Source organism: Contarinia nasturtii, unplaced genomic scaffold (assembly GCF_009176525.2).
Source record: "Contarinia nasturtii isolate CC-2019 unplaced genomic scaffold, AAFC_CNas_1.1 Cnas_scaffold_695, whole genome shotgun sequence".
Classification (NCBI taxonomy): domain Eukaryota; kingdom Metazoa; phylum Arthropoda; class Insecta; order Diptera; family Cecidomyiidae; genus Contarinia; species Contarinia nasturtii.
In genome coordinates, this window is record NW_022198046.1 from 8,502,156 (window position 1) to 8,517,302 (window position 15,147).

The window sequence follows — 15,147 nt, forward strand, 5'->3', positions numbered from 1 at the left end:
ATTTAAACCTAGTCCCCAGTTTCGACTTTCACATATGCGGACATTCGAATATACATCCGAATTAGTTTCTTCTGAATGTCAAACCAAGAACTCAAATATTCTGTTCTATTTTGTTTTCGGTTCACTTTTCGCGTTTTACTTTTCCGCACACATAGTGTAAGGTGAAAAGTATTGTAATCGGTCAAAATTTTGAAAACTTCAGAAACATGTTTTCTACCTATTATTGGGGTCAGAGAACACGAATTTGGCGTTTTTAAACATGGTTTTTGTTAATCTGTACGTCGTACGTTGTACGTCGTACGCAAAATTTGTTAGCAAGATTGCGCTCATCGTAGAAACTTAATTCGAAATCTGACTTTACATGATGATTGGGGGTCGCAAGGAATAGAAATCATTAGCTTTTGAGCGACTTTGGTTGATGGAAAAAAATTTCATGCCTGGAGTGATACATATGAAAAAGAGTCCAATTTTAGTCCAAAAGTCATACTTAATGTAGACTTAAACAATCAGAAATATGTATTGGGGGATTTTTTGGCACGAGAAAACCGAATCCGAGGTTAGTTTTGAGATACAATCAATTTTTGATACAGTTTCCTTGAAAAAATAATAAAAAAATTGAATTTTTGTATGGGAGTCACGCCTGTATGCTACCTTAATGACGTGAAACTTTGCACAGACTATTTTTTACACAAAAAAATAACATTCTGAAAGTTTGAAGAGATTTCAATCAAAATTAGGGGTACCTCTCATACAAAATCAGGATCATGAGAACGCTCCCAGTTCTGGAAGTGGACCCTCAGGATGGGCCAGGGCATTGTCAAACCATAGTCTGGTCCATCCTGAGGATCCACCAAAGCCCACTTCCAGAACAATTATTAGATCAGAATATCTCACATATTTGTTAAAAATTGACATTTTGTACTTATATCTATTCAAATGCGCTAAAAAAGTTAAAATCTCTTCTTTATCTGCAATATTCAAAAGCGCGGTTACCCCCTAGCATTTTTCTAGGTATAACGGAGTACGAACCCTTCGTGAAGTCTGCGTCAACCAATGGATTGACTGGTTCCTCGTAGAGCTGAAGGCTCTTATCCAAATCGACCCATTGAAGTCAAAATACCACCAGAAATTTGAGACTTCGTCAGATTTCCGTGAGTTTGTCCAATTCATGGAATCCCAAGAGAGATACCCTCATAGAAGTTAGTAGTAATGCAAAAGTCATGGCGTTAGTGAAGTTCCTTAAAGCCAGATGTGTAGACTTCGAAGACGTAGTCCAACAGTTCTTGAACTTTTTATTCTAACAAATTCTAAAAAATCTCTTTTTGGGCAGAGCAAAATTCAATTTCTTTTATTAAATTTGTAATTTAGATATTTAAGACGGAGCAAGAAAAACCCAATTTAAAAAAACTAAAAACAAATTCTCTATAATTAACGAACAAATAAAACTACTAGTAAAACTAGAATATTTGTTATAATTGTATGTTCATGTAATTTTGTATTTTATTTTCGTTATAAACCAATTAAAGTTTAGTTTGAAATTAACGAGTTAAAAAATTACCTTATCAACAAAATAAATGTTATACAATTATTACATGCTAAATACATTCATTTTTTCTCAGGAATTTCTTTCGTTCCAATTAAAAATTGTGCCCAAGCCACGCGTTGCTGGTTGTATTTGCTTACCGTAAATTGTATGTCTGCTAAATGAATTTTTTTTGCCTCCCAAAAATCGTTGATTTTCTCGAGTGTAGCAAGAATTCTTGAATTTATAAGTGACGTTGCCCGTTCAGTGGTATTTGCATTTTTAAGGAGATTAAAATAGTTCCGGCAATCGTTGAGTTGCGTCTTTAGTTTAATTCCTGTATCCATTTTTGCTTGTGTCTGTGTATCAAATTTATTCTTCAATTTCTTGTGTTGTTCTATCATGGTTTTCCAATGCTTTTGAATTCTTTCCACGTCTGCACTCTTAGCTGGCCTATCATTCCATTTGTTGAACGAAACATCGAACGTATCATCGTACACTCCCGGCGAATTGAAATTTAGTCTTTCGATGATATTGTCACACAATTGTTTGAATGTTGTTTTCAGTGTAAAGTTAATGGAACTGAATTCCTTCGCAAAAAAGGCTCTCGCATTAATTCCATGTATTTCCATTCTTTCTGGAACCTTTGCCAGCACTTCGATCTTTTTTTCATTCGTTATAAATGCGGGCATACCTTTCGAGCATAGAAATTCAAAAGCAACAACCTTTTCGGATATTTGGAGCATGAAATCTAACGTTGAATTCAATTTGATTTTTTTTACTTTCGCCTTGGCAATAAAGCTCTCTACTACTTGTTCAAATTTTACGTGTTCAGCACTAATTATCTTGATAGATAGAAATTTTGGAAGAAAAAAAAACGTGGGAATAATGACTGAAGGTTTAATGACTGATGATATCATACCTGAACGTATAGCAAAACTAGCGAAAATGGTACGAATAAAAACAGCTTCATTTTGTTTTACCTTGGAAATATAGCTGGAACTGAAACATCTGCTGAGCACAACACCTTTTATATACAAATATTTTTTCTATAAACTTACACGTATATAAAAAAAAAATATGGAAAATTTTGTCTTCACATCAAACAATTGTGCGCATGTATCATGAACATTTCATTCAAAATAAAAATGTTTAGAATGTCAAACTAAATAGCTCGATGTAGATGATTACGCATTCTGCCTTGTATTTAATCCATTTAAAAACTGAAAGTATAACTAAAAGTAATAAGGTAAAACTTCAGTCGCGATTTAAGGGGTAATTCCCAAAATGTTTCAAAAGTGTAGAGGGATAATTTCAAAATCTCTTCTCCACGTCAAAAGCTATGTTTTTCGCATTAGACAGATTGACTATACCTTATTTATAGCTTACTTATCGCATGCCTCTCGCATGATACCTATTTTATGAGTTGAATTCTTCAGCATGGACTTGAGTTATTGGTGACAATGACCGATTAGACATGATTGATTTAATCGGAATTAAACAATAGCAATTCATTTATTTGAAATTGAATATTTTGTGTTAGAAAAACAAGTAAAACTTATCATTTTTGATATCACTCCAATGGTGTTTACGTATATATAAATTCGCTTTCAAAATTTGGAATCATTGAAATTGAAAATAAGCGTTAAACTGATCACGTCCATCGATCACATTTTGTAAAATGAAGTATACCCTTGCGATCGTTTTGTTTTTGATTAAATTTTGTGTCTCAAACGAATTAAAGTGTGGCCTATGTGATGGCAACGTAGAATCGGTTGAATTTTATTGTGAAAACTATGCAGAACCATTGCCGTATAATTGTACAACATCATTTTTACAGTGGATTCATACTTGTGATAAATCCAAGGTAACAGAGCTCAAAATTAGCGGATGTGATCATGAAACAGTGGCACAAATAGCAGGCGACTTCAAGAATGTGCGATCGTTGCATATTCCATATTCTGGTTACGAATCGTTGGATACACTCGAACTGAAACTTGACCGTTTGGTGACATTGAACGCATCGCATAATCAACTTACGAAAATGTCAAAAGAGTTTTTCAACCACACACCAAATGTTGCTGAAGTTGATTTGTCATATAATAAATTCGGAGAAAGCGGATATGTTGACTTACCTGACGTGAAAACACTTCATCTATCTCACAACAAAATCACGTCACGCTATCTGAACTACATTAAAGCGAATAAGTTGGAATACTTGGATTTGGATAATAATTCGATTGACGAACTCACAACATCTTTTTATTTCTTGAAAAATTTGAAAACACTTCGATTGGAAAACAACGAAATACATGGATTGGATACTGTGTGGTTGCTGCGCAACGAAATTGCAATTCATGTTTCGTGGAAATATGTAACTAAATTTCATTTTTTTTATCTACGTGGACAGATTCGTGCTGTTGTAAGCAATCAAAATGAAGGAGTTTTCCACAAACCAGATGGAAGTGTTGAATTACGATGCCGTGAAATGGGTTTTGAAAACTTAAAACTTTTTCGATCCGTTGATGTTAAATTTGAAAATGTAGCAGATGTAATACGTTGTTTCACACCATCACTTGAAAGGCTCAGGATAGCCGGCAATGAACTTATGTCAGAATTCAATTTTATGTGGCTCGAAAATCAGAAACATTTGAAGCTGCTGAGAATTGATCTTAATTCAAATATCAAACTGAAGAACATCTCGTATTTGAAAAACTTCACGAAATTAAATAATTTGGATCTCTCTTATAATCAATTGGAAAATGTAACAGAACTGATACAACACTTAAATCCGTCCATTAAAACATTATACTTGGATCGAAATTATTATGATGAATTAAATGATGCAACATTCCAAAAATTAGTTAATTTAAAAGAGTTACGCATGAGATCTTCAAATCTTTCACTTGTGAATGTGAGTCCATTTAAAGCTCTTACCAAGCTTGAAACACTTGATGTGCGGGATAATACCATAAAAACGTTAAATTTAACATCAATGCCTGGAGAAAACTTAGAAAAACTCTTTTTAAGCAGAAACGATTTGAAGGAATTGGACAACCTCACTCCAACACGTTTTCCAAAATTATCACTTTTAGATATAGGAGCAAACCAATTTCCATGTGAATATTTAAGAGTGTTTGTGCCGAAGGTTAGGCATGAATTCAAAAATATTGATTTGGGCTACGCTCCATGGATTCAAAAATTCGAAGACTGTACTCCTGAAAATTAATATGTTTTTTTTTAAATAACGTCAGAAAATATCAAAATTAATTTAAATTGCGATCATGAAATATGAAACGTCATCAAATGTGCAATATTCAATATAGAGAATGAAAAAAAAATGCAGTAGTTTGAAACGTAAAAAAGCGCTGAGAATGACCTTGAAGATCGGGTAATAACATTTAAGCTTCTGAATTGTTTCATTACTTTTTATTCATTTACTGTATTGATTTATCTTTTTTTTTCAAAGTCCAGCCGCTTCGCATGGTTTTCTCCAATCTGCATTGGCATATATTCCGGTTTGATTTTTTTCTATCGCACGAATTATTGCACCACGATACATGTATCGTTCCATTTTATGACCGAGTGATGAAAGGCCCGCAATTATTTCCTGTAGAAATTTGATAAAAAATTGAAATAAATTTTTTTTATTGAATAAGGACTCTTTTTTTACTCAATCACATACCGCCTTATTGTCAATCTCGTAAAGCACATGCATTGGTAACAATTGATGAAAAAGGCGTGGTGCATCGATAGCTTCTTTTAAATTTTGATGGAACCATAGCATTCGAGCCAGGATCTACATTACACAGTTTTTTTTTCGTGTGAAATTAAAAAAAAAAGAACAATTTTACATATGCGTTCATATAAATGCAAATGAATTTCGGTGTACCATTGTCATTCCTGGTATAATTTTAAATTTCGCCCATTTTCACCAATCTTTTCTAATCTTTGCTAATCAAATCTCTCTCAATGATTTGCAGTCATGTCTAATTTTACCGATCTTCACCAATCTTGAACAATTTTTATCAATATTTATTGATATTTTCATAAACAATCTTTTCCATTCACAAATCTTGTCTACCCCCTAGCAATGGCGTCATTGTTTGGAAATGATTTAAAATGTGAAACATTTCAAACAATGAGACTTTTTTTTATGCCCAGCCACAGCAATGCAATCCCTACTACCGTGCTAGATGGTGTCGACACGAGTGGACGGTTTTTTAAATTTATTTGAAAGACGCCATGTTACTATACTTGTCCATTAAAACGTACATGTAACAGAAGAAACACACAGTCCATGTCCACGCTATTGGACATAACCGATTTGAACCGTCAATGTGAACTAGATCAAGTATAGAACTTTACATAGGATCATATACGATGAATATGGATTACACAGTCTGTTTCAAAATACCGTCACCAATGTCGACACCATTTGACATCAAAATTTTGACAGTAAAAATATATGTTATTGTTGTTGTCGTTTCATTGCTGTGTGCCCAGTATACACAGCGTTCGAGCGAAGAGATTTCCATTCATAATGAAAGAAAAAAATGCTTATTCCTTCAGCGTATGCTAATTTTGAAAGTTTCATTAAATTAATTAAATCAAAACTTGATGGATTTTCTCAGTCATCAAAAGCCTACTTCGTTTTTTCGTTTATGCCATTCTTCATCAGGGCTACAATATGAAAATAAATTAAGATTCAAACATCAAACTATCAAAGTGATCAGAAAATAAACAATTATCAATACCAAAAACAAATTAAAGCGTAGTTCATTGTACAATTTGATTTTTAATCTACAAATCCACTCGGGCAAAACTAGAAAAATGTGTATGGGGACGACATTCATGTAATTTTTCTATAAAAAAAATATTCAGGGCTATTTGGTGAAATTTAGGCCATCGAAAACAAATAAAGAACTAAAACATGTTTGGAGATAAGAGATAAGAAACAATAAATCTTAAACGTTCAAAATATCGCTTCTTATCTTAAGTTCTTGATTTGGTGTTCGATGAAAGTTTTGAAAATATTGCTTATAAATTCGATCGATCATCTTCAACGATTGGAAAGAAAACATTTTCTTTCAAAAATGAACGAGATTTACATCACGTAATCCGTGGTTGATGTACTTTTGTTCAATCAACGGCTTCTCTGAGCAGTTCGCACTATACATTTGCATTTATTTGAATCAATTTTCAAGTGTTTGTTAAATTTTTTAAGCTCTCCGTTTATTTAAATACTGAAAGATGTGAGTTAAAAGACGACAAAATTCAAAAATGACTTGAATCAATTTGATATTGTTTGTTCGGATCATCAAGGCCTCTGAAGCCCGGTAGCGCATTTTTTTCAAACCACCCCATTGTCAAATTAATATTTGAGGCTAGATTCCACTAGCATGGAATTTGTGCTAATTTGTGCCACCATTTTTAGAATTTGTGCCATGAACAAGCCACATTTATATAATCATCGAAATTTGTGCTTACCAAATAACATATTCATTGGTGAACAATCAATTATACCCTCCTCTCCATTAGTCTTTCAATTAGTTGAACTGCCTTTAGTGGTTAATTTCAACGTTTATGCAATTATAAGTACACAAAAATGACATTTATGAATGAATTACTTTTTATTGTATATGTATGTGTTGAGTGATTAGTCGCCTATTACAATTAAAAGGATCAAGCATGAATGAAATCACAAAAACGTTTAGTATACTTTGACTCTCACGTCTTAGTTGACGATGAAAAAATTATCACTAGTTTCAAATATGAGATCAATCGTGTATTTCTCACTTTTTTTCTTGAGCGTGGAATGCACTCATTCATTAAACTTCAATATTGGAAAAGTGGAAAAAAATGAAACATTCGTTCCGCTTGAAATAGTCAGCAATTATTTGCAAAAATATTTGAATCGCAAAGATACATTTCTGTCGATTACTTTTTCGGCATTAAGTAATGAGCAAAATGATTTGCATCAAAATATGATTAGCTACCTATTTCAGCATACTGCGATCAATGGTTTTTCCCACAATCTTTTAAACAGTATTTATCAACTGCGAAGAAAAAATAAGAACTTTTTCAATTTAATATTCATCGATGAAAGTCCTTCATTGAGGTAATTCTTACGATATATAGTTACTATGCACATAATAATGGTTATTATATGATACAAAATTGTTTCAGAAAAATCTTCAATGTTTCGTCCGTTCAGACATTTCACTTGCATCAACAATTTTTAATTTGTGTTACACAAGATGCACGAAATGTATCCAAAACTGTGCATAAAATTTTCGAAATTGTAATGGATATGGGCTTTTTCAAAGTGAATGTTTTGATAAAACGTGAAAATGTCTCAATATGGACTATTTATAAGTACAAACCATTCCTTCGAAGTTGTAATTCAATCGATATTCATAAAATAGAAAGCTTTTCTTTGAATAATTATACAAGCAAGTTAAATCATTCACTGGAACAATTGTATCCATCGAGACACTTCAAATTTCCCAACTGTCCCCTGCATATTTCAACAATTTCCTTTGAACCATTCGTTATAATTCGAAAAAAATCCAACGGGATAGTTACCTTTGATGGTTTTGATGTCATTGTTGTCAATGAAATCGCGAAAACAATGAATTTGATTCCAAAGTATAAGCAAGCACCTGGTAAGAATAATCGTGGAATAATTGCAGAAAATGGTAGTGTAACAGGTGCAATGGAAATGGTAAGTTATATTTTTCCGCAGAAATAAATTATATATTTGGCTCACTGCTCAGATGTGTGTAGCTTAATTTTCAAAATTTGAATTTGAAAATTTCTATTGGAGCACATTTTTGATATTTAAAAATCACACTTTCCAGTAGTTAAGTACTTATATGATACACTTGGTATTTTTACATAGGTAGTAAATGGCACTGCAACAATGACGATTGGTGCGTATGCATTATCTTTAGAAAGAGCATCAATAATGACACCCAGTATTGTTTACATGCAACAAGCATTCATTTTTGCATTCGTTAATAACGTCATTCTTTCAACACCTCTTTGGAGGTTAATGGGACCATTTCAAAGTTATGTCTGGATTTCGATTGCACTGCTTCTTGGCATATCGTTTTCAATTATATTGTTATCGAAAAAATTATCAATGCGACAAAGGCACTTTGTGATTGGAGGACGGATGAATCGCACTCCCATTTTGAACTTAATGAATGTTCTGATCGGAAACGTCATACCAAATAGACAAATGGCAAATAGACGATATTTCGGCGTGTTTGCTCGGACTTTAACCATTTTTTGGATATTTCTATGGCTGATTATTCGGAATTCATACCAAGGTTCTCTATACGGTTTTTTACAAACACAACGGAATAACTCACCATATGATACAGTCAACAAAATACGAGATTCAGATGTCAATATCATAATACCTTCTACATCACTACAATTAATTCCAAAAGTCTTTAACACCGAAAGGTAATGATTGATTTAAAAATTGATTATGTTTTCTTTAATCATCTTTTTGGTTTTCTTCATCATTTTTTTATTAGACTAATTCCAGTTGATCACGGCGATTTCGAAGGATTGGAAAACTTATGGAATGGTCAATCAGAAGGTGTATTTTTTTCAAATGATCTATGTGTTTTTTATTTCAATTTCATCAAGAACTCTTGGCATCGTATTAGTACTTCTAGAGATGTAGTCCGACCACATACATTAGTATTTTATTTTCGTAAAAATTCAATTTTAACATGGAAATTTAATCGAAAAATTGAAAGATGCGATCAAGCTGGTCTGATAACTCATTGGATCTCAAAATACAGACAGAAACCAAAAGAAGCCAAATATAAAGGTCCATCAAAATTGAAAATGGTTCATGTCATTGCAATCTTACAAATATCGGCTATCATGTATTTAATCGCTTTTTTCGTCTTTTTGATGGAAATATTTGCATACGAAGATGGATATATCAAGAAAGTATTAGATTTTTTAACATATTAGCTATCTGTCTTGGAAATTTGCAATCTGTGTGATTTATTCATCATATAACAAATATACCAGTAAAGTGTTATGTTGATTTACACAAATTCTAAATAATTTTAAAACGTTATACGATCCCGAACAAAAATGAGAAAAGAGTTAAAGTTAATCTGAGATAATTAATCTAAAAAAAGAGTTTAGAATTCAATTCTATCTCGTGCTTTCAAGTCACTTTTCGAAACTAAGAACCTTTTTTGGTGTTCAGTTTTAAAATGTCATAAAGGGTTCAAAGCTCAAACGCCGGAGGGAAGTCAATGCGACTATCGTCAGAACCTTTGCATTTAGTGGCTTCTGTTTCGTCTCGGTAATTTGACCTAATTAGAAAAATTCCCTTTTTCAATAAAATGTGTCATTATTATATCTCTTTGTCCATTTTTGGATGTGATATAATTAAATAAATAAAATACGTAATTAGCTATAAAGGGTTTTCTATGTTAAATGTAGTAGCAATCAAATGAATTCTGACGCCCAAGTCAACAATTGAATGAGGAACTAACTTAGATAAAATAAATCAAATAAAAATAGTATATTCTGAATACTATTTCTAATCGACCACAAAAAAATCCTGTGTATTGTATAATCCTTTGAAATGAAATTATTCGCATTTTTTGCTATTTATTTTTTGTGCGCCGAATGCAATTCTCGTTTGGCTGATACAATTCAAATGGAGGACAATCATGACAAGTTTATTCCACTTGAAATAATCAGTAATTTCTTGCAACAGTATCTGAATCACAAAAATACATTTCTAGCGGTCACTTTATTATCATCAAATGATGAGCAGAGAGATTTGCAGCACGACATGATTTCTTACTTTTTCCAATGCAGGACAATCAATAGTTTTTCTCACACCATATCACACTCAATTCTGAACAGTGATTTTCAGTTGAGACGTAAAACAGGAAATTTCTTTAATTTGATATTCATCGATAGAAATACATCGATCAGGTGAGTTCAAACACTTGCATATGTTGATTTCATTCCACAGAATTTGCTTTTGTTTCAGAAAAATCTTGAATGAAACATCTGTACAATCATTCCACTTGCATCAACAATATTTGGTAGTTGTAACACAAGACGTATGCAATGTTTCGGATGTTTTGGAAAACACTTTTGAAATTGCATTAGAAATGGGTTTGCTAAAAGTGAATGTTTTAATAAAAAGTGAAAATTCGCCCATATGGAATCTTTATTTGTATAAACCATTTCTGCGCAGTTGCCATTCAATCGATATATTCAAAATAGACAGCTTTTCACCGAAAAACTTTACAAACAAATTGAAGCATTCATTGATAGATATATTTCCTTCAAGGCGATTCAAATTTCCCAAGTGTCCTTTATACATTTCCGTAATCATACTTGAACCGTTCGTAATTATGCGAAATGTTTCCAATGGAAATATTGCATTTGATGGTACCGATATTATGATTGTCAATGAAATTGCCAAAACAATAAATTTAACACCAATATACATGCATGACATGCCATTTCGTGGAACTGTTTTATCGAATGGAAGTGCTACTGGTGCTATCGATATGGTTATACGTGGCGTTGCCAATATGACAATCGGCGCTTATACCTTAACACCTGAAAGAGTTGCAATGCTGTCCTACAGTAAATCTTACATGCAGAATGTGTTTGTTTTTGCATTTGCCAGTAATGATATACTTTCAACGCCAATTTGGCGTTTAATGGCACCGTTTCAAGGATTTGTGTGGCTCACTATCGCTTTGCTTCTGTGCATCTCGATGTTCATAATATTACTTCTGAAAAAACTGTCAACTCAACAAAGACATTTTGTTATTGGAGGAAGAATAAATCGAACTCCAATCTTGAACTTGATGAACGCGTTAATCGGAAACGTAATACCCAATCAACAAATGACAAATAGACGATATTTCAGCGTGTTTGCTCGGACTCTCACCATTCTCTGGATCGTTCTCTGGCTTATTGTTCGAAATTCTTATCAAGGCGCTTTATATGGTTATCTACAAACGCAACGCAATAATTCGCCCTACGACACAGTCAGCAAAATAAAAGATTCAAATCCAAACATTTTTGCAATCACGCCCGCTGTTCCGTTGATTCCTTATGTTTTCAATAGTAGCAGGCATGTAAAAGTATACTTTTATAGAATATTATAAATGCCAAAGAAATATTTTAATCGTTGACATTTTCACAGATTTATTCCAGTCAATTACAGTGAATTGATTGCTTTTGAAAATTTATTGAATGGCCAATTGGATGGTGTGCTTTTTTCCAATGTCATCACTATTAACTATTTTAATTCAATCCAAAAATCTTGGCGTCAAATTAGTTGTACCCACGATATAGTACGTCCACATACGCCAGTCTTTTATTTTCGCAAGCATTCAATTCTAAATTACCAATTCAACCGAAAAATCGAAAGGTACAACGAAGCCGGATTAAGCAGTTACTGGACCTCGAAATATGGACAACAACCGAAAGAAATTAAACTAAAAATGCCATTGAAATTGGGAATGGCTAACATTTGGGGAATATTGCAAATATCCATTTTCATGTATTCGATCGCTTTTATTGTGTTTTTAATGGAGATATTTGCACACGCCGATGGCTATGTAATTAAAGTATTGAATTTTTTGACATTCTAACTCTTTGATCAAATATCAAGTATGTGGTAAGTATATAAATCTCAAATCCGTTCCCAGAGTATAGATTAACTTCATGTTCATATGTTACACGTGTCTCTTTAATGGTTAGTTTTTGTAAAAACTTAGGTTTTAGTTGGAGGTTTGATTGTAGCTTAAGTCTAATGGGTCGATTGTCAACAATTAATATTTGATTGGAACAATAAGTTGGAGAACATGCCTTATTAGAATTATAATGGGATAATTTGTTGTGCTTACTTATGGCATAGTTGAGCAGACTCAGTAAAATTTCAATAAAATGTGTTGTTCTTACCCAAAATGAGATAATTAAATAATTACACTATTTGAAACGATGATGTGTTTATTAATAATATTTCGATAACGCCCACTTCAATTGGAACTTGACAAATTGAGTTGTATGAAATAAGATATTTCTTAGTTTATAAGGAATATTACGCCTCGCCGAACGAAAAAATTGAACTGAGTTGTACTTTAACAAGATGAAACTATTTTTGTATTTTTTATTTTTTGCTATATATTTCTGGTACCCCAAATGTGCATTTGAGTTTTGCCAAAAAATTGAAAGTGTACAAAATAATGAAACATTCATCCCACTTGAAATCGTCAGCAATTTTTTGGAACAGTACCTCGATCGAAAATATATGTCATTATCAATATCTTTATCGTCAACAAGTGAAAAACAAGCGGTTTTGCAACATGATATGATTTCATATTTATTCAAATACACGGAAATTCAAAGTTTTACTCATAACATTCTAAACACCATCTATCAGTTGCAAGGAAATAATAGAAATTTTTTCAATTTAATATTCATTGATAAAAGTGTGTCACTAAGGTTAGTTTATATATAACTAAGTTACATCATTCATATCCAATTTAAAATGAGTGTGTTTTGTTTCAGAACAATTTTCAACGCATCAACTGTACAAAACTTTCACCAGAGTCAACAATTTTTAATTGTTGTAACACACGACGTACAAAATGTTTTCGAAGATTTGTACAGTATGTTTGAGTTAGCACTTGAACTGGGTGTATTAAAAGTGAATGTCTTATTAAAAAAGGAAAACGTCTCCATATGGACGTTATATTTTTACAAACCATTTCTCCGAAATTGCAATTCGATTGATATTTTTCAAATAAATAGCTTTTCTCTAACAAACTATACAAACAAACTGAACATTTCGTTGAATGAATTGTATTCACCACAACAATTTAAATATCCAAAATGTCCGTTATCAATATCGACAACACCATTTGAACCATTCGTTATTGTTCGAAATAGTTCGGATGGAAGTCTTATATACGATGGAGCTGATATTATAATTGTAAATGAAATGGCGAGTACTATGAATTTGATACCAATTTATCTACAACCATCCGATGGACAACGTCGTGGAATTGTATTTGCAAATGGTACCACAAGTGGAGCAATAAATATGGTGTGACATCTTTCGAAATTGACATATCCACATTTTAATAAATTGCATGACATTTTTTTTAAAGGTAATGACTGGCAAAGCAAACATGACAATTGGTGCTTATACATTAACAGCTGAAAGAGTTAATGTAATGGCGTTCAGTAAATCGTACACGCAAAATGCTTGCGTTTTCACATTCGCAAACAATGAAGTACTTTCAACACCCTTATGGAGATTGAGAGCTCCGTTCAAAGCTTACGTATGGATTTCAATTGGAATAGTTATATGTCTTTCTATCATCACAGTATTGCTATCGAAAAAATTATCAACGCGACAAAGGCACTTTGTGATTGGAGGACGGTTGAATCGCACCCCCATTTTGAACTTAATGAATATTTTGATCGGGAACGTTGTAGCCAATCGACAAATGACAAATAGACGATATTTTGGCGTTTTCGCTCGAACATTGACGATTCTTTGGATTTTTCTATGGCTGATTATTCGGAATTCATACCAAGGTTCTCTATATGGTTTTTTACAAACACAGCGCAATAGTTCTCCATACGACACGGTCAGTAAAATACGTGATTCAAATGTCAACATTTATGTCGTTTCAACGGGGATGGGAATTATTCCAGAAGTTTTTCACAACAAAAGGTAACGGTGATCAATCGAACAATTTCTGTTTTAATTGTGCCAATTATTCACTTATTACATTTTTAATAGCCTCTTCAAAGTTAATTATGATGATTTCGTCGCTTTGGAAAATCAATTGAATGGTCACTTAAATGGTGTTTTCTTTTCGAATGATGTCACTGTCAACTATTTCAATATGATTCGAAATTCTTGGAATCAAATTGGATACACTCGCGATTCAGCACGACCGCATACTCCAGTCTTTTACTTTCGCAAAACTTCAATTTTAACATATCAATTCAATCGAATAATTGAAAAATGCAATGAAGCCGGTCTTATAGTCCATTGGATCGCAAAATATAAAGAAAAACAAAAGAAAAACAATTATAGAGGCCCAAAGAAATTAGAATTGGTTCATATCATTGCCATATTGGAAATATCAGCCGCCATTTATTTTCTTGCTTTTCTCGTATTTTTAATGGAAGTTTTCGCAACTGAAAATGGTTATATTAAAAAATTGGTGGATTTTTTGACATATTAGTATCTTTCTATGTAATCACTATTTGGTTGGTAGATTTCTAAACAAAAAAATTAATTGAACATTATTTTTTGATGTTCGTGATGTAGATTGATTTAAATTTGAATTGAATTTTATTGACTGACAATGAATATTCATAACATGCTTTACTAAATTATATAATATAGAAATTTTAAATGTAAACATGGTGGCATCACGAAACAAAATTGAATGCAAAGCAAAAGCCCACTATTGCAAGTAGAAACCGTTGCAAGTAGAAAAAAGTGAAATTCCGTTCGACAGTCAGTGTGATTCAAGCGCTCACTTTATAAAGACATAATTTTTGTTCAATTGCTCTAATTT

At 32.4% G+C, this 15,147-nt stretch overlaps 3 protein-coding genes across 4 annotated transcripts; 2 read left to right on the forward strand and 1 right to left on the reverse strand.

The window, feature by feature from the left end:
* Positions 1-1,465: 1,465 nt before the first annotated feature.
* LOC116341098 lies at positions 1,466-2,541 on the reverse strand. Its single transcript, XM_031767965.1, has 2 exons — positions 2,445-2,541; positions 1,466-2,367 (listed from the first exon to the last, which is right to left on the reverse strand). Exons 1-2 carry the CDS (start codon positions 2,493-2,495, stop codon positions 1,606-1,608), a joined length of 813 nt encoding a protein of 270 aa, XP_031623825.1. The 5' UTR covers positions 2,496-2,541; the 3' UTR covers positions 1,466-1,605.
* Positions 2,542-3,163: 622 nt separating this feature from the next.
* Positions 3,164-5,177, forward strand: LOC116341038 (toll-like receptor 13). Of its 2 annotated transcripts, none has more exons than XM_031767885.1 (2): positions 3,164-4,913; positions 4,992-5,177. In XM_031767885.1, exon 1 carries the CDS (start codon positions 3,204-3,206, stop codon positions 4,749-4,751), a length of 1,548 nt encoding a protein of 515 aa, XP_031623745.1. In that variant the 5' UTR covers positions 3,164-3,203; the 3' UTR covers positions 4,752-4,913; positions 4,992-5,177. The 2 variants fall into 2 exon arrangements, with proteins under 2 accessions (XP_031623745.1, XP_031623746.1); XM_031767886.1 differs by having other exon boundaries at positions 4,997-5,177.
* Positions 5,178-7,605: 2,428 nt separating this feature from the next.
* Positions 7,606-9,523, forward strand: LOC116340609. Its single transcript, XM_031767194.1, has 3 exons — positions 7,606-8,249; positions 8,427-8,998; positions 9,073-9,523. Exons 1-3 carry the CDS (start codon positions 7,692-7,694, stop codon positions 9,521-9,523), a joined length of 1,581 nt encoding a protein of 526 aa, XP_031623054.1. The 5' UTR covers positions 7,606-7,691.
* The last annotated feature ends 5,624 nt before the right edge of the window (positions 9,524-15,147 follow it).

Coding starts and splice junctions, on each gene's coding strand:
- LOC116341098 (XM_031767965.1), bottom strand. CDS start 2,495: ATGAAGCTGTTTTTATTCGTACCATTTTCGCTAGTTTTGCTATACGTT. Junction 2,368..2,444: donor TAGTTTTGCTATACGTTCAG/GTATGATATCAT, acceptor CTATCTATCAAG/ATAATTAGTGCTGAACACGT.
- LOC116341038 (XM_031767885.1), top strand. CDS start 3,204: ATGAAGTATACCCTTGCGATCGTTTTGTTTTTGATTAAATTTTGTGTC.
- LOC116340609 (XM_031767194.1), top strand. CDS start 7,692: ATGATACAAAATTGTTTCAGAAAAATCTTCAATGTTTCGTCCGTTCAG. Junction 8,250..8,426: donor TAACAGGTGCAATGGAAATG/GTAAGTTATATT, acceptor ATTTTTACATAG/GTAGTAAATGGCACTGCAAC. Junction 8,999..9,072: donor AAAGTCTTTAACACCGAAAG/GTAATGATTGAT, acceptor TTTTTTTATTAG/ACTAATTCCAGTTGATCACG.